Source organism: Antedon bifida, chromosome 10 (genome assembly GCF_963402885.1).
Source record: "Antedon bifida chromosome 10, ecAntBifi1.1, whole genome shotgun sequence".
Taxonomy (NCBI): domain Eukaryota; kingdom Metazoa; phylum Echinodermata; class Crinoidea; order Comatulida; family Antedonidae; genus Antedon; species Antedon bifida.
Window position 1 is genome coordinate 7841601 of NC_136235.1, and position 27200 is coordinate 7868800.

The 27200-nt window shown below is 32.0% G+C and overlaps 1 protein-coding gene across 1 annotated transcript; it reads right to left on the reverse strand.

Annotated features, from left to right (window-relative positions):
- Positions 1-3434: 3434 nt before the first annotated feature.
- LOC144853797 (MAM and LDL-receptor class A domain-containing protein 1-like) lies at positions 3435-26164 on the reverse strand. The gene is made up of 16 exons (XM_078711632.1): positions 26147-26164; positions 22907-23286; positions 20293-20543; positions 18699-18783; positions 18160-18327; positions 17108-17376; positions 16245-16332; positions 15133-15306; positions 12720-12988; positions 10981-11068; positions 10083-10253; positions 8751-9046; positions 6528-6771; positions 5469-5749; positions 5158-5242; positions 3435-4595 (listed from the first exon to the last, which is right to left on the reverse strand). Exons 2-16 carry the CDS (start codon positions 23106-23108, stop codon positions 4384-4386), a joined length of 2883 nt encoding a protein of 960 aa, XP_078567758.1. The 5' UTR covers positions 23109-23286; positions 26147-26164; the 3' UTR covers positions 3435-4383.
- Between the last annotated feature and the right edge of the window lie 1036 nt (positions 26165-27200).

A 27200-nucleotide genomic window follows, 5' to 3' on the forward strand; every position in this document is an offset into this window, starting at 1 on the left:
CAAACCGTCCATTGATGTAACTTTTTTGGTTGGAATCAATGATTTATGCAATAATTTTTTGTATTCTACTTAACAGGGCATGGGCCATTATTTTGTAGTCAGCCTTTAATAAGGTAATTGGCCAATTTGTTATTAATTCACTTTTTCTTTTTTTTTAATTTTAGATAAATTATTTTAACTGTAACTATAATTACATGATGTACATAACATTTTTTTAACATAAAATTCCACAGTTAGTCCATCATATCCTGGGCTTTTGTTTAAGTGCATTTTATGAACGACATTCAATTATATTTAGTAGACCTTCACATTGTTCGCTGTCTTCCACCGACAGTTCTTTTGCTTTTGATTGGTCAAGATGACTTTTTATGTTATCAACCGGAATTTTTTTTTTGTACAAGTGTTTGTAGAAATTAACTTGTTCACTTAGTATTTCACTAGTATCTGAGGTGTACTTTCCATTAGATTTTAGTAACGTGGTTATTTGTTTTCTTTCTGGATTATTTTTTTCTAGCCTATTTTCACACCATTCTATTCTAGAACGGATTTGTGCTCCTTTGGTCTCAATCATGTATAGGCCTATGTCATCAAGTTGTTTTATTTTTCTTTTAATTGGCATTCTGTTTCTTGATTACAAATTAAATTCAGGTTGTTCGTCAGTTCGGTAACTTTTTCAATTAATTTCGTTTTATTATTAATATTTCTTCTTTTTTCTTTTTAGAACAGTATATACATGTGAATTCTTTTATTTTAACTATTAGACTGTCTGGTTTCAAATTATATTCATTTTTTTCGTTTTTTTTTAATGATAGGCTTACTTATTATGTTTAACGCGTATATTTCGTCATTCAGAACACTATTGTTTAATTTCCAAAATCCCGGTCCTCTTTCTTTCTGATCATTTAAAATTTGTTGGGATATAGCCTGGTGATCAGAGAATACCTTAGTTATTTATATGTCTCCGTTTCTAACGAGGGCGCTAGACGTCTAAATGTCTGTATGTATTCTTTCTTCTCCAAGTGAAATGGGATTTATCTTTATGGTATCATATCCATATATCCATTAAGTGAAACTTGTTCATACATTTTTGTAGTATTAGTGGTGAATTATCATAGCGACTTACACTATTTCTTCTCTAATATACTTTTTTATCTAGTATACAATTCATATCATCTCCTATTAATACATATTCATTAGCTAATTACATACAGTATCAATTGTTTGGGCGTAAACATTTATCAAGGTAATAACGGTGTTATTATGATTTATACTTATAATGAGAAGTCTACCTTCCTCGTCTCTATATTTGCACTTTATGTCATTTAAATCAAATCCTGCTTTAAATAGGATAGAGACACCTCTACTGTTTGTTGTACCGAAACTGTGATAGGGTTCGCCTTTCCACAATACATTTTTAGAATTTTAGTTTTTCTCAAAATGTGTTTCTTGTAAAAATACTATATTTTATACAGCTTTTTTCTCTTCACAGTACACTTTTCATTTTTTATAATTTTTTTACATACCTCTGGCATTTAATGATATTAAATGCAGGGCTTTATTTTTTGATTTTCTATTCATTTTTTTTTTATAAAATGTACTCTTTTTTTACAATTGTGTAATCGGGCAATCTAAGTAAAATACAATTACAAGAAATAGAGCTTATCTTAACTTGCTTAAAGATATATTGTCCCCCTAAAAAAATATTTTTTTAAATTTTTTTGTTGAATATGTTATTTTAATGTCACATACTAGTTATTCACTCTCACAAAAAATTGGGTCTAAAAAAAATTTATTTACCTGAGAAAAATGTAATTTAAAGCAAAAAATGGTCAAATTGTCTGGAAGACAATGAGTTTTTGGGTAATTTAACTGTTTATTTTGTCTTTTTATAGGTGAAATAATTTTTTTTCCCCGTTTTTTTTTTCTTATGGAAGTGAACAACTTCATTAAAACTGCAAAATGGCCTATTCAAAGTTCGATTTTAAAAATCTCTATTTTTCATGATTTTGGGGGACAATACATCTTTAACCTTAAGAAGACGTTGTCTTTTCTTTTTTGGTTTTTTACAGAACTAGATGACGAGCGGCTGTATAATTTCTGAGTAACATGTTCGTCGGAAGTTTTGAAGGTTTCTGTTCTTGTTCTTGATTGTGTTCTTGACTATTGTTCTTTGCTTTGGATTTGGTGCCACGATGAACGATGTAATTTTACTTTGAATATTATTATTTGCAAGCCTGAGACCAGAAATTTCTTCGTTTTCATTTGTTTTTCTTCTTCTTCGCTATCTCCGATTGATTAATTATTATGATTCGTGTTCATGCTCGACGTTTCCCTTGTTGTAGAATGTTTAACTTTCATAATTTTGTCGAACATTTCTTGGCTTAAAAAGCGGGTCCTCTGGTTTGGGTGATGGTAATTCCATTGATGCAGTACGTTTTGGTGTATTATACTGTTCACTTGTGTGTCATGATGATCAGTGGTAGGTCTATTTTTTTAAGTACAGACTATTTCATTGTGCCCATCATTTCTGCATTTTTTGTACGTAAGTTGAAACTTTTTTGGGCACTGGTTCGCTTTGTGACCGTCTTCATTACCGTTGAAACATTTGCTTTTTCTGTCAAGCTGGTCATTATGGAACAGCTTCGCATTAAATCCATTGATTTTTGTGAATCGTGGTAGACTGTCTTTAAATGGTACAGCTCCGTCACCATTAACGAATCTTGATAGTTTCCCATTAATTAAACAAACATTAAATTCATCATTGTGAACGGAGATCGGGACGTCTTTTATTAACACGGTTGTTCGATTAGAGATATGGATTTGTATCTAATGTATAATAATATGTATGTAATTACGTGTTTGGAGTTGATGTTAATACCCCTTAAATAACTTTGACCCTGAACGGAGATCGGGACGTCTTTTATTAACGCGGTTGTTCGATTAGAGATATGGATTTGTATCTAATGTATAATAATATGTATGTAATTACGGAGATCGGGACGTCTTTTATTAACACGGTTGTTCGATTAGAGATATGGATTTGTATCTAATGTATAATAATATGTATGTAATTACGGAGATCGGGACGTCTTTTATTAACACGGTTGTTCGATTAGAGATATGGATTTGTATCTAATGTATAATAATATGTATGTAATTACGTGTTTGGAGTTGATGTTAATACCCCTTAAAATAACTTTGACCCTGTCTTCATGACGATTTAAGTAAATCCTCCAGAGGTTTCTTATTCGTTGTATTCCAATAAGGTTTTCGCCATTAATTAGTTCGCACAGTGTGAAATAGATGTTGTCTTCTGTTAAAAAGCTTTCTTTGTCCTTACACACGTCGTCGTCGAGATCGACTTTCCGCTTGGTAAGGTTTGATAAAAATATAAAAATGTTTGGTAAATCGTTTAGAAATAAAATAGACACATATTTATCCAGTTCTGTTTATGGTACACTTTATTATTCACTACCTTATATCTTTTTTCCAAATATATTAGCAAGTAATACAATGTAAAACTATACGTACTGTATTCAATATAGCTCTTTTTTAATTCATTTGCAAAATAAATTGATGAATTATGTTTGAATAGTTCATAATTTATTTATAAAATATACTGCGTATCATGTTATTCTAGTATAGGATGAAGATCACATTGTATAGTCATAGTTGAAGAAAATACGTGCATTTGAAAGTGCTTGCTATGAATCAAACATACCTAATTACAAAAATATTTGTTAATTTTTAATATTGTATAATCGTTTCTGTGTACAGACAAAAAACACCAACTAGTTACATCTTCTTTTTTTAAAAGCGCAGACATATTCTGCAGTTTCTTATGCTTTGGAATGTTTATAATAAAACACATTGCTACATTTAGGCTCAGGTGAGGTCATTATCAATCTTTTTTAGCAGTAGGCCTATTGTGGACAACGCAATGAAATAACTAAGTACTGAGTATTATTTTATTTATTATTTCCATCGGAGGGTTTGGATTTAGCTTTGTTTCTGACCGTGTAAACAGACTCGGTGTTTCTTAATGTTATTCCCTATTTTAATATTATTTGGTTTCAATGAATAAAAATACAATGTCGCGAACACTGATTCGAAATTGTTTTAACTTACAAATACCATACTCCACACGATCGTATCAACATAACAGTGTCATTTATGTGGGGGTATTTAGCAAATGTATTGTAATTTGTATTCATTTTGTTTAGGCCCCAGTCAGGCATAGTTACGTATCCTACCCATCAAAGGTAAAGATTAATTGGGCCCATGAAACCAACTTTAACGGGTAAATAACTGAGCCCCTAGTCTCATCCTTAATTAGTAAGAACTTGCTTATGTTATTAAAGAAAGTAATAAAAACAAACATCATTAACTAAAGTTTATATCAGGATCGTGTTCCCCACCTTTAAAGATAGCATTGGTATTTAATTCTTTTGTGTACCGAGGTAATCCTTGCCTTCTATTATAGAATAAATACGCGGCAACCAAAATAAAGCCAATAATTAAGACGCAGATAAGAAAGCCGATACCTATACCCATACCAAAGTTTGATCCTTCTTCTTCTTTTTCTGGCTTTATTTCTGAAAGATAATATATTGAACATTAGATACAATTTGCATTACTTTTGACAGCAAAATCTACACTCCATGTCATAATAATTATAATGTCAATGGTTGTGTATACTAAATGTTTAAAAATGTAATCACGCATACGTTGATATTGAACATAATATTCAATCTAGTTTTCATGAACATAAAATCAACTCCTGATACAACTTATACGTATAAACCAGGAAAAACAAAGAAACATTGGTTCGAGCGATATTGATAAGTCTCTTATCCCTCTTTCACACAAAGATGTGAGACGGTAATATTACGTGGATTCGTGTATATCTTTTATGATGTGAAAGGGTTATTGAAGGAAGTATACCTTATTCTAATTTGAAATATATTTCGGTATTGGAAAGTAAATCGGGACAGAATCATGACAATTTTGAAGGACATAAGCCTATGGCCATATGATCTTTAAAAAGGTAGCTGCTACTACCTACGTAGTTAGGTATGATATATTTCAGGTAAAACGAGGTTTTTATCTATATCTATTTTTAACTATCGATAGAAAAGGGAATAAACGTATACGTACTACTGCATGACATTTCGTCAATTTTAATGTTGTCAATTGCAATCTGTCCTTTATCTGTTACACCGACAACACCTTCAATTCCATACTGAAAATAAAGAGTAGAAGAGAGATGAATTACAGTATTACAATGTATTGCAATGCAGTGCAAACTTAACCAATGCAGGTGACTTTCTGAACAAATGTCCTGTATCAAATTACTTATTGTAGTAAGCTGTGCGGTGGAAATGTTGTTTTCTTTTACTACTTATGAATAATTCTCATGTGACGATCGGAAATTTAGATTTGATTGAATTAAATATGTGTATACTTACCGTTACATTTTTACCATTTGGATTAATATTAATATACGCTTTTTTCCAAACATCTTCATTGTGTCCAACGATGCTCTTAAGGGGCTTAGAAACACCAGGTCCATAATAAGAATTCGATTTGTACATAACGACATTTATTCTTTGTGTTATATCACCAGTAATTACATATTCTAGAGACATACAGTATTGCGCATTTGGTTTCACAGCGATGAATCCTATTATTACAGCACGTGTGTGGGGTTTTTTGCCAGCCATGTCCAGTGCCATAATATTTCCATGATCTAAACAAACAAAAACAATTATATCTATCTATGTCTATATGTCATTAATGGTGGCAGTTTATTGGCCCTAATTTATACAATTCCCTCTCTGAAAATATCACTAATTCATCCACCAAACACATTTATTTTTGTAGTATTATTTATTGTAAAATGAGATAAAAACAGAAATGTTAGATTATTTGTCTGTAGCCATTTTTTAAACAATGCCTCCTTCATTCTTTTATGTATATTGTAAGAAATTAGGTTTGTTTGTGAATGAAGGATAGAAATGTTATTTTGATTGATTGATTGTAAAAATGTAATTTAATCATTAATGTGCAATATTAAATCATTATTATAATAGGTATTTTTTAATCTTTTATCAGACTAATGTGTTGTTTCTGTGTTGTTAGCATGCTAATTCTTTGTTGTGTAATTTTCTGTGTATTTTTACTGTTTTATTTATATTTTTATATGATGATATGCCAGTTTTTTAAAGCAAATGTCTGTTAATTTCAGTTTTAATGGACAAATAAAGATACTATGACTGAAAATGAAATAATTAATAAAGCCTATTTAACTGTTGAAATCGAGAGACCAAGGAGAATCTGATAAAACAAGACAATTGAAGAGCGGGAGAAACAGAATTGCAGTACGCAGAGTACACAGTAGGCTTTGACCTAAGTATCTTCATGTTAATAAAGAAAAAATAGGTAGAATAATTAAATAATTATTTTGAATTGAAATGGAAATGCATATGAAATGCATATTTGTATGTAAAATCTGAAATAAGTCTTACTTTTGATATACGGTTTGTATTTCTTGTAGTTACTTTGTACTGATTTATTCATAGAAATCCAATCGAACTCATCTCCAATAGCTTGATACATGCCACATTTCTCCAATCCCGATTCAAAGTCACATGATTTTGTAATTGGCGGTTCTTCTGGTGCTTCTGGTTTACAAGATCCGACTTCAAACTTTATATCATCAATCGCAATGTCGCCCTCATGACCATCGCCAACAATTGCTTCAAACGAAACCTGTAACAAAAAATGTCATAGTAATCATAATCGGTATTCGTTTCTATATAGCGCTCATTGCACAATTATTCACTTCACCAAAACACGTATGGCAACATACTGCAGCTAGTAATCAGCGCAAAGTTGTGTCTTGACCTAACCAGATACCCATTTATACACCTGGGTTGAGAGAGGCAAACGTAAATAAAGTATCTTGTCACGATCATCAGTCCAACATACTGCGCCGCACGCCCTCACGCACACACTGCGCCACACGCCCTCACGAATTATTGTGGGATAATTGTTGCAAAACTTTCACACAAAGGGCACAAACTGATGATAGTATACGTCAGTACTATAATATTAACTTGCTATGACCAATAATAATCTGCCACTTGACCCAATCTACTACTATCATTCTGAATAGGGCAATTCTATGAACCGTATGCATTGTTAAATTTCTAACTGACAATCAATGTTATTTTAATGGCAGGAAGAAATTAGGAAGTTTCTGAAGTATTCGATTTCCTTTGTAAAACCGATATTGCTTTTTAGGTAGCTTGATTGAAGAAGTACGTTTCCGAAAGTACGTTTCCGAAAGTAGTATAATTGTCTACTTTTTTCACATTCAAATTCAAATTTCAGCAAATTATGATTGATTGGTGACCAAATTTTACTTAATTAAAATAATATGTTAAATTATCAATCAATGCATAAATTATTTGGTCAAGATCAAACAGAAATAGAGAAAACAATATTCTAACATATAATTTTGTGTGACATTCAAATATCTGAATATTAATTTTTTAAACAATATATTACAACACTTGTTTTTTGCCAAAATGTGTGCTTTAGCAGTAAACTAACGTTTTTCATACATTGGGGGCAGAGGGCACTAATACATTGTTTCTCTTCTACTGACTTTACTATGTAAAGTATGCCGTAAGCATGGACATAACTACAAATCAGCGCTTCCAAGAAATCGATAGCTTGTTGCCAGAGTGATCCGTGAATGATTTTTCTTTATTTTTCGTTGTGTGGCAGTGGTATCCAGTAGACTAGTCCAGATAGTCACATTTCCACTCTAATAAGATGCTGTAAGCATTTCGTGTTAAAAGCGAACAAATATGTGTTTTAGGGTAATTTTGGGGTGCTGAATTCAAATCTGCTGTTTACCCGGCTCAATTAGATCTTCACCCTCAAAATGTGAAAAACAAAATGTCCGCCATTTTAGACTTATTTTGGCTTATAACTTGACTTTTAAGTGACGTAGCAAGTTAAAAATGGTGTCTTTACCATGTTTGTGATACTGAGGATTCCAAATATATTGCTATTAAAGTTGTAAATATACTATTTCAGCCGCCATGATGAAATCCAAGATGGCCGCCATTTTAAATATATTTTGGCTTATAACTTGACTTTTAATTAACATAGCAAGTTAAAAATGGTTTCTATGCCGATATTTGTGATACTGAGGATTCCAAATGTATTGTTATTAAAGTTGTAAATAATCTATTTCAGCCGCCATGTTGAAATCCAAGATAACCGCCATTTTAAACGTATTTTGGCTTATAACTTGACTTTTAATTAACATACCAAGTTAAAAATGGTTTCTATAGTCCAATAAAGGTATGGTTCAACCTAGAACAAATTGCAACAGAATTTCTGTTTATTTTGTCTGGTTGATATGGTCCAAATGAACATCATATTCAAAGTTTACTGAAATCGGACATCGAGAAGTGGTTAATTAGCATAAATTAAGCATGGCCGCCATTTACCATTTTGAAGCCCTGTATCTCCTTAACAGTTGGTTGGTTTTAGACCACCTAAGTGCATTACGAGTAGAAATAAATGTGATATTAAACTTTCCAATTAGGATAATTTTATTACCATATGATGTACCTATGACGTCATAAGAGGGTTGTACTTACTTCATTTTACACTAATGATAATCATATTATCATGCTTCTGCCTTAACATAATACACACTGTATAATTACCTTAAAACTGAGATCCACAATGTCAAAGGTTCCACTTCCTTCGTAGTCTTGATTGATCAAAACAGAGGCTTCTTTCCATTGTTTTCCTTGGTTACCATTTCTGGTCCAGATTGACCGTCTGTAAGTACTGCCTGTATATATTTTATAAACGTTTAATGTTCCAACATGCTCGCCTTTCATGTGGTACCAAAAGTGAAGACAGATTGGCTCATCACGTCCAGCGATAGTCTGAGATGTGATTTTAGCTCTTTGGTTTGGTCGACGTGGGTCAGATGTTTCTATGTATATATAGTGACCTATAGTGTAGAAACAAAGAGCGATTGCAGTAATTTCACATGAGGTCAAATGTCATATTTTGGTGTAATGTAATGCGAGTTCACTCTACCTATCAGTTTTACCTAAAATGAAATCTATAACTTTTAATGGGCTTGGTACACCAATATTGCTTTGAAATGTTATAAGTCGACCATTTTGGAAAATGAAATACTTTAATTTAGTAATGTTGCAGCCATTTTGTTTTTATGCACAGTACACAATCGTCTTCATATTTAACAATATATACATATGGCTCCCATTGCATCTTGTTAAAATAAACTGTCCTTTCCGGTATCACTAAATATTTGTGTTTCAACAGCAATTTCCTTCCCTAAGTATAAGCCTACTCAATATTTACCCAAAAAATATGGGAAAGGAATCCGCCATTAAAATAATTTCTGACCTTAAATTGCAAAGTTATAAACATAATGTATGTATGTATGGGAACGACTGTATAGTTTCAGTTATGTTATGAGAATATTTTACTGTTATGAGCAATGTATTGGTCTTAACCATTCCCTGGTCCTAAAGAATAGATTCCTTTTGAAACACTGCAACAACCTCTCTCCTTTTGTAAAACGTTTACCAACTTTTGATTAATAAGATTAATTTAAAAACTCATTTATACGCGCCATTGATCATCTTTTTGGAATTAGCGCTATATAAATGTTTGATTATTATAAGAAAAAATAATGAATTTTTAAAATCTGAATTACCATTTTCATTTAAATTTATAAAATGAAAATGATCTTCAAGATTCTATACTTACAATTGTTTTAAAATGTGTGATAAATAAAAATGAAAAATATAAGTCAAATATAACAACAGCCAACAACAATGTCAAAGAGAAATGTACATTAGTCTAATTAAAGTTAAAATGGTTTTATTTTCACAAAAGACGAGAAATAGTAAACTGAGAAAAGTAAGATGCCTAAAAACTTTGTGTTTGTGACATGATAATAATATTATGAGTTTAATACTTCAAATAAAAAACAATTTTTCCATTGGAAGTATTACCTGAAGCATCGCCTTTTGTATGGTCAACTGCAGGTCCCGTGTTGTCTGAACCCGTTGATCCTTTGTGCCAGACCCAATCGAAGTTGTCAGTTGTGTCTTGTTCATAGCCACAAACAGTCATGTTCTTCTCAAAATCACAGTCTGCGTCTGGAACACCTGGTGTCGGTGTAACTAAAATATTTAAAACATTATAAAAGTTATTTGATATAATAAAGGCAATTTAACAACAAGGCACTGGGCTCGCCTTGCCAATATAGGAACTCGTAACAGTGTGTTTTATCTCCAACACTCATCATGTTGCTAGATTGTCTTGATATAATTTACAATGTATGGGGGTTTTCGGTTATCGATAATTCAATTCAAAATTGTTATGGTTGTTAGTTGTTGTTATGCTGGTATTATTATCAAAATACTTTCTGTGTTGCAATACTTTCTTCTATTATTATGACTAAACCAGGTGACATCCTATCATGTCTCTTCCATCCAAGGACACGAAATTAAGTACCGTAAGTATCTAAGAATATCGTTAAAACGAATACTGTTCTTGGGAACCATTTGATGATTTTATCAGTTGTAATTCAATCATGTAAACGTGGTAGTTAAAGTTTATAATATGCATCGACTTACCAAATTATAGATATGTGTAAATTAAATCAAATCTATCACCAGAAAGCTTTTTTATTCTTGTTTCAAATAAATTACAATAATATTGTATCGACTAAATTAGTGTAAAGGTTTCGTCAACAATTACAGGAAATCGAAATTTCCTAAATTCCTAAAGTAAGCTAAAATACAGTTGGCGCCATTTTAAACATTAAACCAAAATGGTACTTCCATAGAATTTGGCGCCATTTTTCAAGGCTAATTGTATCGACTACCGGTAGCGATATATACTTACTGACTTTACAAACTCCACTCGTTGTTGTAACGTCATCTAATGCAATATTTGGATAAGTTGATGATCCTTTTGTCCCCACAAACATAATCTAAACAAGAAAATAAAAGTACGGTAATGAAAACAAAATTGTGTACGGTATGCCTACATTTTAAAACATTTTTCAGTTGCCATAGTGTAAATCATTTCTCATAAATCGTTTTTCGGGTGTAAAAATTAAGAAAGATTACACTCAATTAAAGTCTTTATTTTTCTTCTTTTTTTTTTTGGTTCGTATACTCTTTCATAGCATTTTGTTTATTCTAGCACATATGCAGTATTTTTAAAAAATAACTTGGTTCAAGTTTGTGAACAAACGCCCAGAGATCCAACAATAATCAATGAAACTTTGAACTGTTTCGAACTGTAATTATGGTGTGTTATCATAACACTGTGTTCCTTCCTTAAGTGCACTTATTGGCCATTCAGATGAATGATCACATGGTATTAAGTCATCTAATATGACAAGTTGTGGGACTTAAATATTTCAATTTGTGTAGAAGAATATTTTTTTTTTCAGAATTGGTATTGGCGATTATTTTTTCTTTACTAATCAATAAAATAGCAGAACTGACCCAGGGAAGACTGTCCATCTAACCCTCTTCAAACTCAAATGTTGGCAACAATGTATGTAGATAGGATATGCAGGATATTTTTATTCAATCAGGTGTTATGGTTAATGCTAACTGTAGGCTACTAATTATTTGTCATTGGAAAATATTAAATTGTTGACGTTTTGTAAAAATAATGCATACCAAGTCATTCCTTGTATTTCAATTGTACGTTCTAAGGTTAAAGACACTAGACCTACGGGATTTTTACCTAATTTAAGGTCACACACTACATTTTATGTAAAAACAGGGAGATGTAAAATAATTTTTAAAATAAAATTTATTTTACATCTCCCTGGTAAAAATAAATACTATTACTATTTTTTTCGTATTTAAACGGTTAATTGTGAAAAATAAGTCGATTCTAATCATTTTAGCGGCCCGCTATAAATTCCAACATGCATCGCACGCGGATTGATATTTTCATATTGAAGGGGTAAACAAATACAAAGAAAGAAAATACCAGGTCTTCCCCAATTTGTATTAACGGATTCTTTCAAAAAGGGATAGAAAATTATTTCAGCAGCGAGACAACGTTAGACTAGGCCTTAGCTAACGTAGGCCTACGATGTTCGTATGTTACCGCTCTTCACCAACTAGGCCTACAAAACTAAGCCTATTTTACTCTCGTAGACGGTATTATGTCTTAAACAGTGAGCTTATAAGCATAGACACGTCTACGATAGAACTTTCGACGCGAGCTACTTAGGTAGTGCATTGTTTTTCTATTTATATAATAATTAACTATAGAACGCACATTTAAGACAAGAAATGACCTGGTTTAATGATTTTAAAGTTATATATATGCATTATTTTACAAAACGTCAACAATTGCATGTCTTAAGTGTCTTAATTATGATAAAAAAAGAAAAAGAATACACTATAAGTACCTCGCATTTTTCCCTTTACGATCGATCGAAAGTGGGTGCATCACAAAAGCAATATGAAAATATCAATCTCGTATTTATAGCTGGCCGCTTAAATAATTAGAATCGACTATTTTTAAGGGTTTTCATGCATTTATGTTTGTGACGTTAAATTAGATCAAAAACGTAAGTAAAATGTCTTTAACAATATAAAAACATATCTTACATAGAAGTCTGAATCCTGTGGGTATATTTCAAGATCTTGCGACTGCCATGTAGAAGACCTTTGGTTGTAAATCGCCCAAAACGGATCAATAGGCATACTATCTCCTTTTAGTACTACATATACAGCAAATTTATCTACTGACCAATGGTTGATATAAAAATAAAATCGCAAACACATTGTCTCCTTGTTCATTTTAATCAACGGTGTAACCAGTCTGGCGTCATCTCCAATAGTGTTTGAATACAGTGGATTTATGTGAACAAAAGCCCCTAAACAGAACAATAAAAACTGACAATTATTAGAACAAAGTTAACTATATACTGTACAAATAAGGACAACATTTATTACAAATCATAGACCTAATTTAAATTTAAAATAGAAAGCATGTAGGTGACGCATCACATTAGCTAGGCTTGCCCCAAGTCTGTATTTATTGTTTTTTTTATTTCGATTTGTTTCTGAAAATACAAAATCTGAGTATCCAAAATCAAGTAGTATTTTTTTTTTTTTTTTTTTTTTTTTTAGGTATAAAACACATATACAAAACAGCAGCCATTGGCTGATAACGTTTGCTTACAATCAAAATACAAATTTAAAGTAAAAGAGGCACAATTATAAACAGTATAGAAAAATAACTATATACTATAAAACACAAAATACTATATAATTCGTTAATAAAATTAAGTACGTAATTATTATTATTATTATTATTATTTAAGATTATTAATAGTATATACATTATTAAAATTATTATAAAAGGTCGAAAGGGCATCGAGAAAGTGAAAAATAATCATGGAAATCTACCAATATCAGTTAGCATTAATAAACTTAACAATCGTAGGTATGGCAGACCTTTGGTATCGTTCAGTTTTACACCTGGGGGGAAGAAGACTTCCGGTTGTATTAGTTGTATTAGACCTAGGGTTCTCTTCTGCCCGCGGCAAGGAAGTAGCATGTCTCGAAAATAGTTGGACTTGAGTAACCCCCTGCCAAAGGACAACACAAGAGTGCCTCTCCTTGCTTCGAGAGAAGGTAACCCTGTAACCTCTAGGGCATTGTCATAGGAAATGTAGGTAGCACCTAACATTATTCGACATGCTCTTTTCTGGATGGTCTCAATGCTGTTGGCCATTTTCTTGGTAATAGCACCATGCCATACCTGGCAAGCGTATTCCAAGATGGGCCTAATGTAGGAAGTGTACACAGTGATTAGGTCATCAAGAACAACATTGACTTTCTTTAAAATACATAGAGCAAAGAGTCTTCTTGATGCCCGTGAGACGATATCTTGGGTGTTGAGGTCCCACTTCAAATTACTTTGAATTGTGACGCCAAGCAATCTGTTCTACTACATCAAGGTTGGAGCCATTTAGATTAAAAATGGGAGACGCAGCGTCAACGCTGATGTCTTTCAAAAAGTTAACAGTCATTATATGGCACTTAGAGGGCTTTGGGATCATATTATTCTTTCTACACCAATCATTAACATCATTAAGCATCTCTTGCATTGCAGGCCTTGCTCCTTTGCTAACTACCTCTCCCAGGGTGAGGTCGTCTACGTATTTCCACCTTCTGCAGCTTCCGACACATGCATCATTAATGAGCACCAAGAATAACACGGGACCAAGCTTAGTCCCTTCTCCCATCCAGTATATTTGGTATTCATGGTGCGATCAGTGAGGAAGCTGCAGATGGTGGGAATTATAGACGACCTCACCCCGATGTCGATTAACTTCTTTATAAGAATGGAGTGGTCAACGAGGTCAAAAGCTTTGGTGAAATCAATTGCGCACAGATTAACGTAAGTATACGTATTAAACGCCATATGTGCCAAAGTATTTATCTTTTTACTAATATTAAGACAAAACTCTGTCTGGAACCCAGACTACGCATTAACCTGCTATGCATTTCATAATAAAAGAAAAAAAAAGAAATATCCTTATTTAAATACTCATAAAACCATTATTGTTGTGATAAAAAAATGTTTTACATATTGATAAACAGGATTCAAGATTAAGATGCATGCTTGCTTTTCGTCAGAAAAAAAAACCTTTTAAAAATCATTTTTATATCTACTTCTTACAGTACTGAAATGCTTCGCCGTCTAGATCTTAAAATATTTCAGTATTCCTCCTCATTTATATATTCAAGACAACATGGTGGGCCTCATCAACGTTGAGTCTCTATATCAATTTAACCTTGATAGAGATAACTCGCTTGCTAGTTGTAATGAATTTTAACGGTGTGAATACGTTTACCCACATAAAAGTAACTTTGCTCGGCCTTTTAAATAGAGCATTCAGTCGTTCAACTCATGACATATTCTTCCAATAAGCATTCATTATTTGTATATCAGTTAATAGTAGTAGAAAATAAACTAATGTTTAAATTAAAAAATTAATAATCTGCATACCTTTATCGGTTCCTAAGGTATGATCAACACGTGGTAGTACGTAACTCCGGTATCCGTCACCCGTATAGCGAGCCCAGTCAAACTTGTCGCCAATTCCCTGAGTGTAGTTACACATATCAACTTCAAATGTGCAACCCACGTCTTCCATTGGTGGAGGTGGTGCCGGTGTAGGAACTAAAATGTATTTCAATAATATAATGTGAAAGCTAAAATCAGATAAATCAACCACAACTAGTGTTTTTAAATGATCAATAAAAATGTTTCGATATTCTGCAATCTCTCCATCCTAGATTAAATTAATATATGTCAGATTAGGAAAGCATCTGACCAGTCACTCACTAGTTAAATACAATTATCATACATTAGTATGGTTACATAAAATGATACGAAACGTGTACGATCAATTCATCGGCATTTTACTCTATGACAACTTCTACGGACGAGTGTCGTCAAAATAAGTGAACATAAGATGATCTCCCTGCTCTACAGCTTGTGACGTAGAGAATATATGCCTGAGTACTGTCGAACGCAGGATTTCGACCGTCACAAATTAAAAGTACATTTTTTGCGAAAATTAAAAGTTACAATCAGAGAATTGATCGAGCGGAGTGAGATAGAATATCACATTTCTATTTAGTGCCGTTATAATATAGATTGATATTCGGTTTCATAAAATGGCCGCTTCATTATAAGCATAAGCCTATAGCTTTTATGTTTACGTAAAGTGTTGGGAAAGTTCCATATGCATTATGTTTGTAGATTAAGGGATCATCATATTATTCATTACAGTAACAAATTTCTAAATGTTTTATTTCCAACTATAATCCCGAGTGGAATCCTGACATTATAATAATGCCCTTGTTCTACTTATAAGTATTAATTCCCTTCAGCAATAACAATATTTTAAAGCCAACGTTGAAACACAATTTGGAATGAGTAGGCTAAAAACAAAAGAAATGTTTGAACACATGAGCAATCTTATTTGATCAGGGGAAAATACTTTAGGCCTATACTTATTATTTCCCAAGTTATTTTTCAATTCGTCTAACTTAATTCAAGAGTGTGATTCAAACAAAATAATTATATAGTCCTAATAGATGAACACATCTTACTTTCAGGGCACTTTCCTTCATGTACAAAAACATCATCAAGAGCAATGTCCCCATAGTCTCCCTCACCTCTCACTGCTTCAAACACAACCTGAAAGATAAACCTACAACTGTATTGCTATCGTTGGTTTTCTGTTTTACTGCTAGAATATAAATCAGTCTACTGTATTACATTTGTTTTACTGGTGGTTTTATTCAGTGATGTTGACAAAATAAGTCCACAAACCTCAAAATAAACGACATTACATAATTATGTTCTTTTGTCAAGAAAACTCATTGAGTTATTCGGTACTATGCATACAACTCGGAACATATAAATATTACAAATATTACAATCTCCATTTTTCAAAGCAAGCTCATACTTCAAAATGATTCTTGAAGAGACATCAAAGAAGAAGTATCAGGAAAAATAAATCATGCCTATATTGATTTCCTTTACACATTTAGAACTATGTAGTTATTGATAAATATAAATAAAGACATTTAATAACAATACAAACAGTCCTATTTTAGCGACATGTTTCGAGAACCATTTCCCATCATCAGTACAATCTAGTAGTAGCCTACAGTCCTTATAACCATCTTAACAATATATAAATGTGGAGATAACCATTCTTATCATCAGTACAATCATCAGTAGTAGCCCACAGTCCTTATAACAATCTTAACAATATGTAAATGTAGCAATTAATTAGCATAATAAAGAAAGAAGCAGAAAAGAAACAATCAAATAGCAAGCGTGACGTCTATGTTGTAATTTTGGTGGTGGTATTATACATTATGTAGTTATTGGTGGATACCATTACTTCATTTATGTATACATAAATAAATGTAAGAGCTATATTGTGAGAATATACAGTACTTACATAAAATGATTTGAAGTTTGTATCAACAGTCACCGTACCACGGTACCATTTGTCTCCATGATCTCCTGCCTTTGTCCAATCTGCTGAACCAAGTGGTTCAGATTTTGACTCCTTAACAAATACGTTTAGTCTCTCAGAATGACGACCGTGCATATTATACCAAAACTCTAAGCAATTATCCGTTGTTTTGTTCATAGATGGAGAGATTAATCGGGCTTTGTGGCCAGAAACTACTGGGTAGACTGATGTCTCCAAATACATGTAAAATCCTATACCGTAATAAAACAATAGAAATGGCTTTGTCATATTTGGAAAAAAAAAACTCAGATCATAGATAGTGATGATAATTTATGTATGTTTCAAAAAATGAATAAAAACTAAAGAACTAGTTTACCATTAACAATTTCAAACAAGTGAATGTTGAGAGATAATTATTCAAAGATACAACAGTTAGATGTGTAATTGAATCAGAAAAAAATATGGAAAATGAAGATTAATAATAATAACAAAATAGACTCTGATTTGGCCATTTCGCGATTTTAATCAAGACAAAATAAACGGTTAAATTCAACTATTTTAGCTTTAAATTTATAGTCTTTCTAATAGTAGTCTTTTTAAATATATACATTTTTATTTATGTTATATGTATGTGTTTTATACAATTTAATTTTTAGGTTATTTATTTTAGATTATAAAAGGATCCCAATGGAAATAAGCTAAGCTTTTTGGCTATCCGGCAAAATCTTTTATAAATGTTTTTATTTGTAATGTCAGTCATGTCATGTTATCACTTTGTATGTATTGTTGTGATGATTTTTCTAATAAATTAAAATCAAATCTATTATGTGAAAAATTGCATAACCAACAAAAACATTTTTTCTTGTTAATAGAAGAGGAACATTGATGAGAGGTGGTCTTGGAAATAGGCATGATATTGGACAGAATGTTCCTTGTTTGCTATGATCTATTAGACTTGCTCTTTTTCATAGAGTTGACTTTTCTTTAATACGAGCGAGAGTTACAGTAAATATTAATGATAATAATAAACATACCAAACTGATCGGTTCGTGTATGATCCTTTGATGGGCCAGTTCCAGATGTGTATGTTGTTCCACTACTCCATACCCAATCCATATCATCCGAGTTATCTTGTTTATAACCACATATTTCAAAAGATTCAAAGTCGCATCTAATTCCAACATATTCGGTTTTATTTTCACCTGTAGTTTAAAGGGAAAAAATAACATTAGGAAATGGAAACAGATACATTGTATGTGTATTTTTAATGGTTTATTTGAAAAATATAAAATGGTATGTAGCAGGTTGCTTTGTAAGAGCAACTTGGTTATTTACTGTCTACTATTGAAATTTGTGTTTAGAAAAAACAAAACAAAGAACCAATGGCATGAAAAGCAAGTGCGAACAAGTGCAGTTATGGGTTGGAAGTTTTAAAGCAGTCAAAGCTTCTGGCATTTCTAGTGCGTATTACTATCCAACCCAATACCGCCTTAAAACAAATGTAATCGGCGTTTTTCATTACTGTCACTATAAGTATAATTTATGTATTTTTTATTTAAAAGGTTTTACTGACGTTTACTGCACTCAGTTGTCGTAACATTTACATCATCAATTGATATGCCCTGTGAAGTGGTTGTCTGGTGACCTTTGAACGCCAACTGAAACAAATTCAAAATAGCTTTATCATTCATAAAAAGAACAATTTAAAGTAGAACAATGATTCATTTCATTGTCAAGTAAATAACATGTACCCAAACAAATGTTTAAAATTGCTATATAACAGTTATATATAAAACATAGTTTTAATAAGCATGTAGACCTACATTTTTCTATTAAGTAACAAAACCTTTTATTGAATGTGTACTTACTTTATCAATAATAAACCCTTAGTATTATTTATCAAAACAAGTAAACTATATATATAATACATTTCCTTGCAAATGCATGTATATTATCTTGTATCCTTGTATTATATGAATGTAAAGAAGATTTTGTTTCAAAAGATTTTTTTTTAAATGTACTAACTGATGTTGAGAGAAAGTACTACTGCAGCAGATCCTGAGGGCAGCTTCATGGCCCAAACTCATTAATAGGTGTGGTTTAGTGTTAACGTATTTTCTTACATAGGAAAGTGTCCCCTTAATAGGGTGTCGCAATGAATGGATAATTGGAAACATTGCGAAAATATTAGAGACTCTTAAAAATGACCGTCGTTTCTTATTGTGTTTAAGTTAAGTAACGTTTATCATTCACCAAGAATGTATTCAAAACACAGCAATCTGTGTACTTTTGCCATTGTGTACTGGTGCATTTTGGTATCCTGAATAATGCACATGTATCACGTTATATATTGTGTATTAGTTATGAAACTCATGACAGAGATATCGTGTATTAAAAGTACTCAATACAGTCAGTCAGACTAGTAAACTTGCAATAGTCTGTTAGTGTTAGCTAGTGACAGCTGTAGAATCTGGTACAATACCGTTATCAGTAATGTCTTATGACGCGTATTGGTATTAGTATCAGTCATGTGTTTTTGTTGATTTCAATTTTAAATGGCCAAACAATAACAGTTTTACTTTCCATGTTTGTTTTAAAGTAAACAAACAGTTGTATTGATAAACTTATGTCATACTGTGTGATATATAAACTAATCTCGGTGGCAAAAAGAAAAGTTTATCTTGAAAGCATTCAATACAGTATTCAAGGTAATAATATACAAACCATGGACTGTGTTTTACTATTTATGCTTATGGAATATTGTTATAAGTATAACATCTTTGTTTTATTTTATCAAATTTTTCAAAACCTGAGTAGGATAATATCTACTTTCAAATATCCAAATCAACTCAATCAATTCACTTTTTAAACTTATTATGGAATTTTTAGCTAGCTTGAAATTTACAACCGTTATGTGGCTACAAATTAAAAGACGCCACTTTTTCTATTCCTTCGAATTAATGTTAAAATTACATTTTAAAATGTTATAAAAAAACAATTTTTCTTTTTTCATATTAATAGTTTTATTACTCATGAGATTACTGTGATTTTGTTTCAATTTAATATAATAACTCTGATGCTGTAATAATAAATACACGATAATAAATATAATATAATATAATACGGTGGAAATAATCTTTGTGAAAAATGTGTTTTGGAGAACCTACTTTGTAAACACCATCTGGTATCGGCACTTCAACTTGCCTCCATACTCGCCCTCTGCCACCATTCAATGTCCAAATAGCAGTACCAGTATCCGTGTCATTATACAAAGCCAATACTGATAGCTTAACCTCATTTACTTGGCCTGTTACTTGATAGTAAAATGACATACATTTGTACCCGGTATTTTTAAGCTCGGGTGAATATAAATGCCCATCGTATACAGAATATCTTGTTTTCATGAACGCATATCGACCTAAAAAATGTGATAATATCTTTACATATTGTAGTAGATATAAAACGCTACTTTTTGCATGAAGCACATAGGACCCTGCATTATACTATTATTTTTATGAATACATTAAAATAGAACAATATAATGTTGATATAATTCACAAAATAGGCCTATTCGTTGAAAAAATCAGTATAATAATAAATTGATAGTCAATTTAACAAAAAAAATCAAGCATTTAGAATGTTTTGATTTACATTAATGGTTAGTTAGCGATGTTCTTATACAACCGACAAGACCCATCACTTTAGATCTAACTGGAAAATACACGTAGACCCACATCATGATAATCAAAAGCAAATAAAAAGGCTGACATTCATTGTCACTGTTTTTCAAATTGCAATTTTGGTGGGTGAAAAAGTAAATACTGTAAGCCTTCAATAGTAGTTAGCTGTAAAGCAATCGAGGCTATCTGGTACTCCTTGAGGAAGCGTGATAAGATTATTACGCCCAAATAGTAACGGATATAATCTTTCCGTTTTCCTATCGTGCCGGAAGCAATTTTAGTAAATTCATACCGTAATGTGTTTAGCGACTGGAATACCATTTGTTTGTAAATTTAAATATCTATATTCTATTTAAAATTACACACCAATAAGTAATTAAAACATTGTGTTATGCTCTTGTCATCAAGAAACATATTCAAGGGTGGGAAACGTGTGGGTTAAGGAGGAACTTACCGTAATTATTTGCGGATTAAGAAAAATTAATACGGAGAATAGAAAGAGTTTCAGTATATAAATACATGAAAGTTTTAACTGATAGTACACCTACTGTATATTTGTGTTGCGTACTTTTAACATAGGAAAATAATTTTGCTTTTACGTACGTTATTGTTAATGTTCGTGAAATGCAAATATTATTTAAAAATCACTGCAAATTAATGCATTTGTTATAGAGAAAGAATAAATAAGTGAATCTCCACTCATTATCTTCTATAATTGTAAATGTAATACATATCGGTACAACAATAATGACTGAGAATAGTTTATATTCTTATTCATCTTATATTAGCGAGCATTAAATCGATGTCATCTAATTAACTATTTGATATTTTTATGCAAATTGGAAATGTTATCATCGTTAGTACAGTTCAATGTGTGGTCACGTGGAACGCTGATATTTACAATAATAAACATTTAAAATCTATTTACAACATATGGAGATGATGGCTAATTCAAGACCTAAAATAAGTAAGAACTATGTAGCTATAATGTCGAGAGTTAAAACTTTAAAGGCCCATTTACACTTGGGCAACAACGATCGACGATAAATAGATAAACATACATTTTTCTTGGATAAAACAAAAGAAATTACAAAAGTTTTCGTTCTAGAACTATAGGATAATCATGTATGCTGTATTTAATAAAACTAAAATTTTTGAAAATACAATCAAATGACGTCATGATCAATAAAAACAATAAAATCGTTGTATCGCCCTAGTGTAAATGGGCCTTAAGAGTTAGTTGAAAAAAATAATCAATGCTTTACATTAGGCTGGATGAATAGCATAAAATAGGTTTTAGATTAAAGATGTGTGTCTCCACCCAACTCCCACTCACATCCTTGAACGGTTCAAAGATGGCTTAATAGATCTGAGAAGAACATACAAAAAAAAGATCCCGAACTACAAACATATCTACTCAAATTCGAAACTCGTGTTACGTAACATAAAGTAATATTCGATATGATAACAATTACAAAAAGTAAGACCCGAGTTCGATTCCTGTGACTTTCACTCTCGTTGGAATGTATGTGATTGCACAACCACACAACTATAGAACACTATTTGAGAACCAACTTAATTAGGCAACATTTTATCGAGAAAAATAACGTTTTTTCAAAACAAAAACGACTAGAAATTCTATATTTTGACAACGAAAAGTGTAGATGGACACAGAAATTTTGTTTGCAACACTTTAAAATAAATATGATATCAACTGGAAGTTTATTTTCTTAACGAACAACAATAATGAGAAACGCACTTAGATTTATTTCGCATATTAAAAAAAATATTAACTAGCTACTTCTTTAGATTAATCGATGTACATGGATCAGGGCCCTGCGAATTGATTGATAATGTCATATGTATCTCGCCTAGAAATTAATGATTCGTTGGATAACTTAATACATCTAGTTAGGCAGTTAAGAATTAGTTTTAAGATAAATTTCCCGAATTAATAAAGACAATTATATAAATTACACTTACACATGATATTAACATAATTATCGTATTTATTTCTAATGCATTTGTGTTTAAACACTTAAATTACTGGTTTTAAATATGTGACAAGTACAGTACCTACGTTACGCTATGTTTTTCTTACCTGTTCCATTTCCGTAAGTATGATCTGTTAGTGGAATGTAAGAAACAAATCTACCAGTACTTTTGGACCAACGTAAAAATCTTGCAAGTTCATCGTCTGTGTCTACCTCAAAGTTACAAAAATCGGTTTCAAAATCACAAAAAAGTGAATAACTACTTGATATCATCAGTAGTAAAATGCAGTATTTTAATATCGACACCATCGTTGGCAGGTAATTATGGCACCTTCAGACGTTTAGAAGTGAAACACAGTATACTTCCTCCGTTTAAGAACTTCACACTATATTACTGTTGACCTTTCCAATACTATTGTCTGTTTTAGAACTACCACATTGGTGGAATATGCTCATCAATGAACGCAACCACTGACCTGTGACCTTTCTGCGTTGACGAAAGGAAATAATTGTCGTTAAAACAATGTAAAATATAACCTTGTTCGGAATACCTATAATACTATATTTTCTAGTCATTAATATTGTCTTCTTTTCTATTATTTTGAAATTAAACTATATGCAGTACAACCCATCTCCAACCACCCAATCTGGTCACATCAGTAGGCTATCATGTTTTTAATAATCTAGGGATTAAAACTCTAAACTGCTGAAATAGAAACGGTTTAAACGGTAATTTTTGTACAGTTTTAGTTTTGGAAATACTTTCAAACCTCAAATTGATCTGTTGTTAGTGTACTTTGTTCATGTTGTGATTTTTCTCAGTTATTAGTTATTGACTTAGTGTTTCTTCAGTAAACAGTGTATGTCATATTTAATTAATATTGATATTTTTGTTTGATACTTTTATAGATAATTGGCTTAACAAAATTAAATATCTAGAGCCTTCCCTGTAACCATCCATCCTTCCCCAGCTAGCTTGTTGCCATTCAACCAACAACATCTCCTTCCATTTGATCAAACCGGTATACAGTAATTATTCTCATGGACAGACCAAGGTTGAAAAAGAGACTAGCATCACTGACAGACGGAAGCCTACATGGGAGCTGAAGTAAGGAGTAAGTAAATAAAATCAGGTGTAATCATTTATTCCATTATTGATATTGAGTGTTAATTACTAATTTCTGGAAAATGTTTAAGATACATGTCATGGAAAAGTGGTATCTAGTGTGTTTTGTGTGGGGGTTAATTACTAATTTCTTGGAAATTTGTAAGATACATGTTATTGGAAAGTGTGTGTTTTGTATTTGGGCAAGCAATTAAATGTATAAATTATGTATGAAAATTAAAAGAAAAAACATTAATGTCGCTGGAAAGTAAATTAGGCATTATAAATATGAAATACATTTATAATAGAGTATAGTAACAGTACAGTATCTTTAATTGAAGTGTCAGTTTTAAGTGCAATCACTGCTATCAAAAGGTTGTAGCATTGATTGCATCAACCTGACTTCAAACCCAATGGTACCTACTTCCAGTACTGTTTTTACCACCTCATAAATTCAACTATACTAATTAATTTGAGTTTGATAATGAATAATCGACGATGAAAACAAATTTAGGTTAAACTATTTGCCCAAGTGGTAAGACTACACGCTTCAATGATGAAATGTACCCGCACAAAATAATACAATGATGGTTCGTAGTCTTATCTCTCGAATACAAGAATTGTCTTTTATTTGTTGTAATTTGGTGAAATAGAGGGCGCAATTGTATTAAATAAATTAGCTTCCATTTTTGGTGGATTGGAATGAATTCTGTTAGTTGATAAACAAATGGTTGGTCATCATTCTGTTCTAGTCTATATAGGCCTACACATAAATATCCCATGTTTGATGAAGCTAGGCTTTTAGGGAGAAGAGCTAGCCTGACTATGTATAATGTCACGGAACACATCGTTTTGTCGCCAGTTAAACGCAAATGTCCTATTTTGTGGTACATTGCTATATAAATACACACACAATAAATAAACTTCATTACTGAATTTGAATAAATAATACAATAAAATTCTTTGTTTGCACATCACTCTCATCCCTCAAATGACAATGGCGTGTGCTGCAAATGACCAAATGGAAAAAACGCCGGATGGCAACAGACCACGTGGAAAGAGGCCGATTGCTTACTGTATTTAATCAATTAGACTACAGAATCGAAGTTATACACTTATAAGCAGTTGGTATCGAGCTATACAGTAGGACAGATGCACTGAGAGTTTGTAACATTTAAACAGTGAGTGAGTGGCCGAGCGGTTAAGACAGTGGAACCGTAATTACGTAGCCATAACATCGGCAGGGGTTCGAGGCTCACTCGCTCCATGGTTCTGGTGGTAGAACGAGTCTTCTCGGATAAGGACTATAAACCGTAGGTCCAGTGTACACATCTAGCTCGTGTGCACTTTAAAGAACCTAGTACATCTTTCGAGACGAGTAGGGGGTTACCCCGGTGTATTAGTACATCACAGCCACTGATCACCAACTGGGCCCTCTGGGAGACCAGTCTTTGACTGAAGAGGTTACCCAGTATAAATATATATTTCAATCATTCAATCAATTTCAAACCTCAGTAAATCATAGTCGCACGAACATAACAAATACTACTAAAAACATAGTAACAACCATAGACTGATGATTTGAGTGTAGTTTGAGTGATTTACACTGACCATCTTCGTCTTCACTATCGTCGTGGTCGTGAGTTCCACAATCAACTAATTGATTAGTACGGAATTAGTAGTTCAAGTACACCGGGGTAACTCCCTACTCGTCTCGAAAGATGTACTAGGTGCACATGAGCCAGATGTGTACACTGGACCTACGGTTTATAGTCCTTATCCGAGAAGACTCGTTCTTACACCAGAACCATGGAGCGAGTGAGGCTCGAACCCTTGCCGATCATGGCTACGTGTTACGGTTCCAATGTTTAAACCGCTCGGCCACTCACTCGACCATTCTCAGTATAGTATGTGATGTGAACGCGTTCGCAAAATTTGCGATTGATATCATAATACTGCCTATCAATATGGAGTGATGAGTGAAAGTGGATAGTCTAATAGACGTATTCAAAATGAATTCAAATCCAGATGTATACTTCACTACTCACCAACTCTTCACCGTTACGAGATCATCTTGTCCTAGCTTAGCACTGCAGGATACGTTTCTACAACGAATACAATACGTTTCATATAAATTTCTATACGATCATAATTACAGTTTGTGTAAACGTAACCTATCTATGATTTTTTTTTTTTAATCCAACAATCCATCAACCTGAAAAGCTATTTAAAAAAAACATACCTGATGTTTGATTTGAAAGACTGAAAGATCTGCAATACAATTCACATTTCATAAAAAAAATATATTTATCTCAATGGATTGTGATGTGCGGTTGCCCTTCCTTGAGTGACGTCAACTTGTCAGATTGGTGGCTCCAAATTAGATATTATAGTATTAGACAATTCAAAACGCTTGCAATAAATGGTGTAACTATACGATAACGTTGAAATGTTATATAGTAACTAACAAATATGACCTTATTAATATCATATTATTTTCCAGTACCGTATTTACAAACGGTCCTTTGGGCATGATATGTTGACAGTTGACAACGTTGTGGGAATTCTTATAATTTCAGTCGTTGAAAATATAATTATTATCATTATTATAACCATGCATTGATGCCACGTTTTTTCGACGAGCCTTTTAAAATGAATAATTACAAAACTTTTTTTCCACCATAATAATATATACGAACAATATAGTAATAATTATATATAGTAATTTCCCATAAGTATCAAAATACATTTTAAAAACTAATAATTATCTTATACAATACAATGGTAAAATAATAACTATCGATCTATTTCTTTTTTATATAAGCTATAGTTTATCAAAACAAGTAGACCTACGTGTACTTTTTACATTACATTTTTTTTCAGCCGTAGACAAAACCTTTTGGACTTATCATTAGGAACATACTCTCAGATTTAAGTTTTAATATTAACCAACATGTTAGCTGTTTTTTAGTTCCATTCCAACATTGTTTATATCTACCAAGCTATCCTTCTTTGTTTTCTACCCTTATAGTAGAGCAGTTAATGACATGAGGTGTGCATTTTATTACCAAAGCATGAAACTTGGCACAAAGTTTCTTTAATGTATATAGATTCAAAATATCGGGGGGTGCCAAGTGTCCAACGTCCGGTATGGCGGCCATCTTGATTTCAAAATGGCCACCATAAAAACAAAAAATGTTCATATCTTGGCAACTATACACATTAGAGACTTAATTCTGGTCTCAAATTGTTTACAAACTATATATTTCTATTTGCTCTAATGAAAATTTTCATCC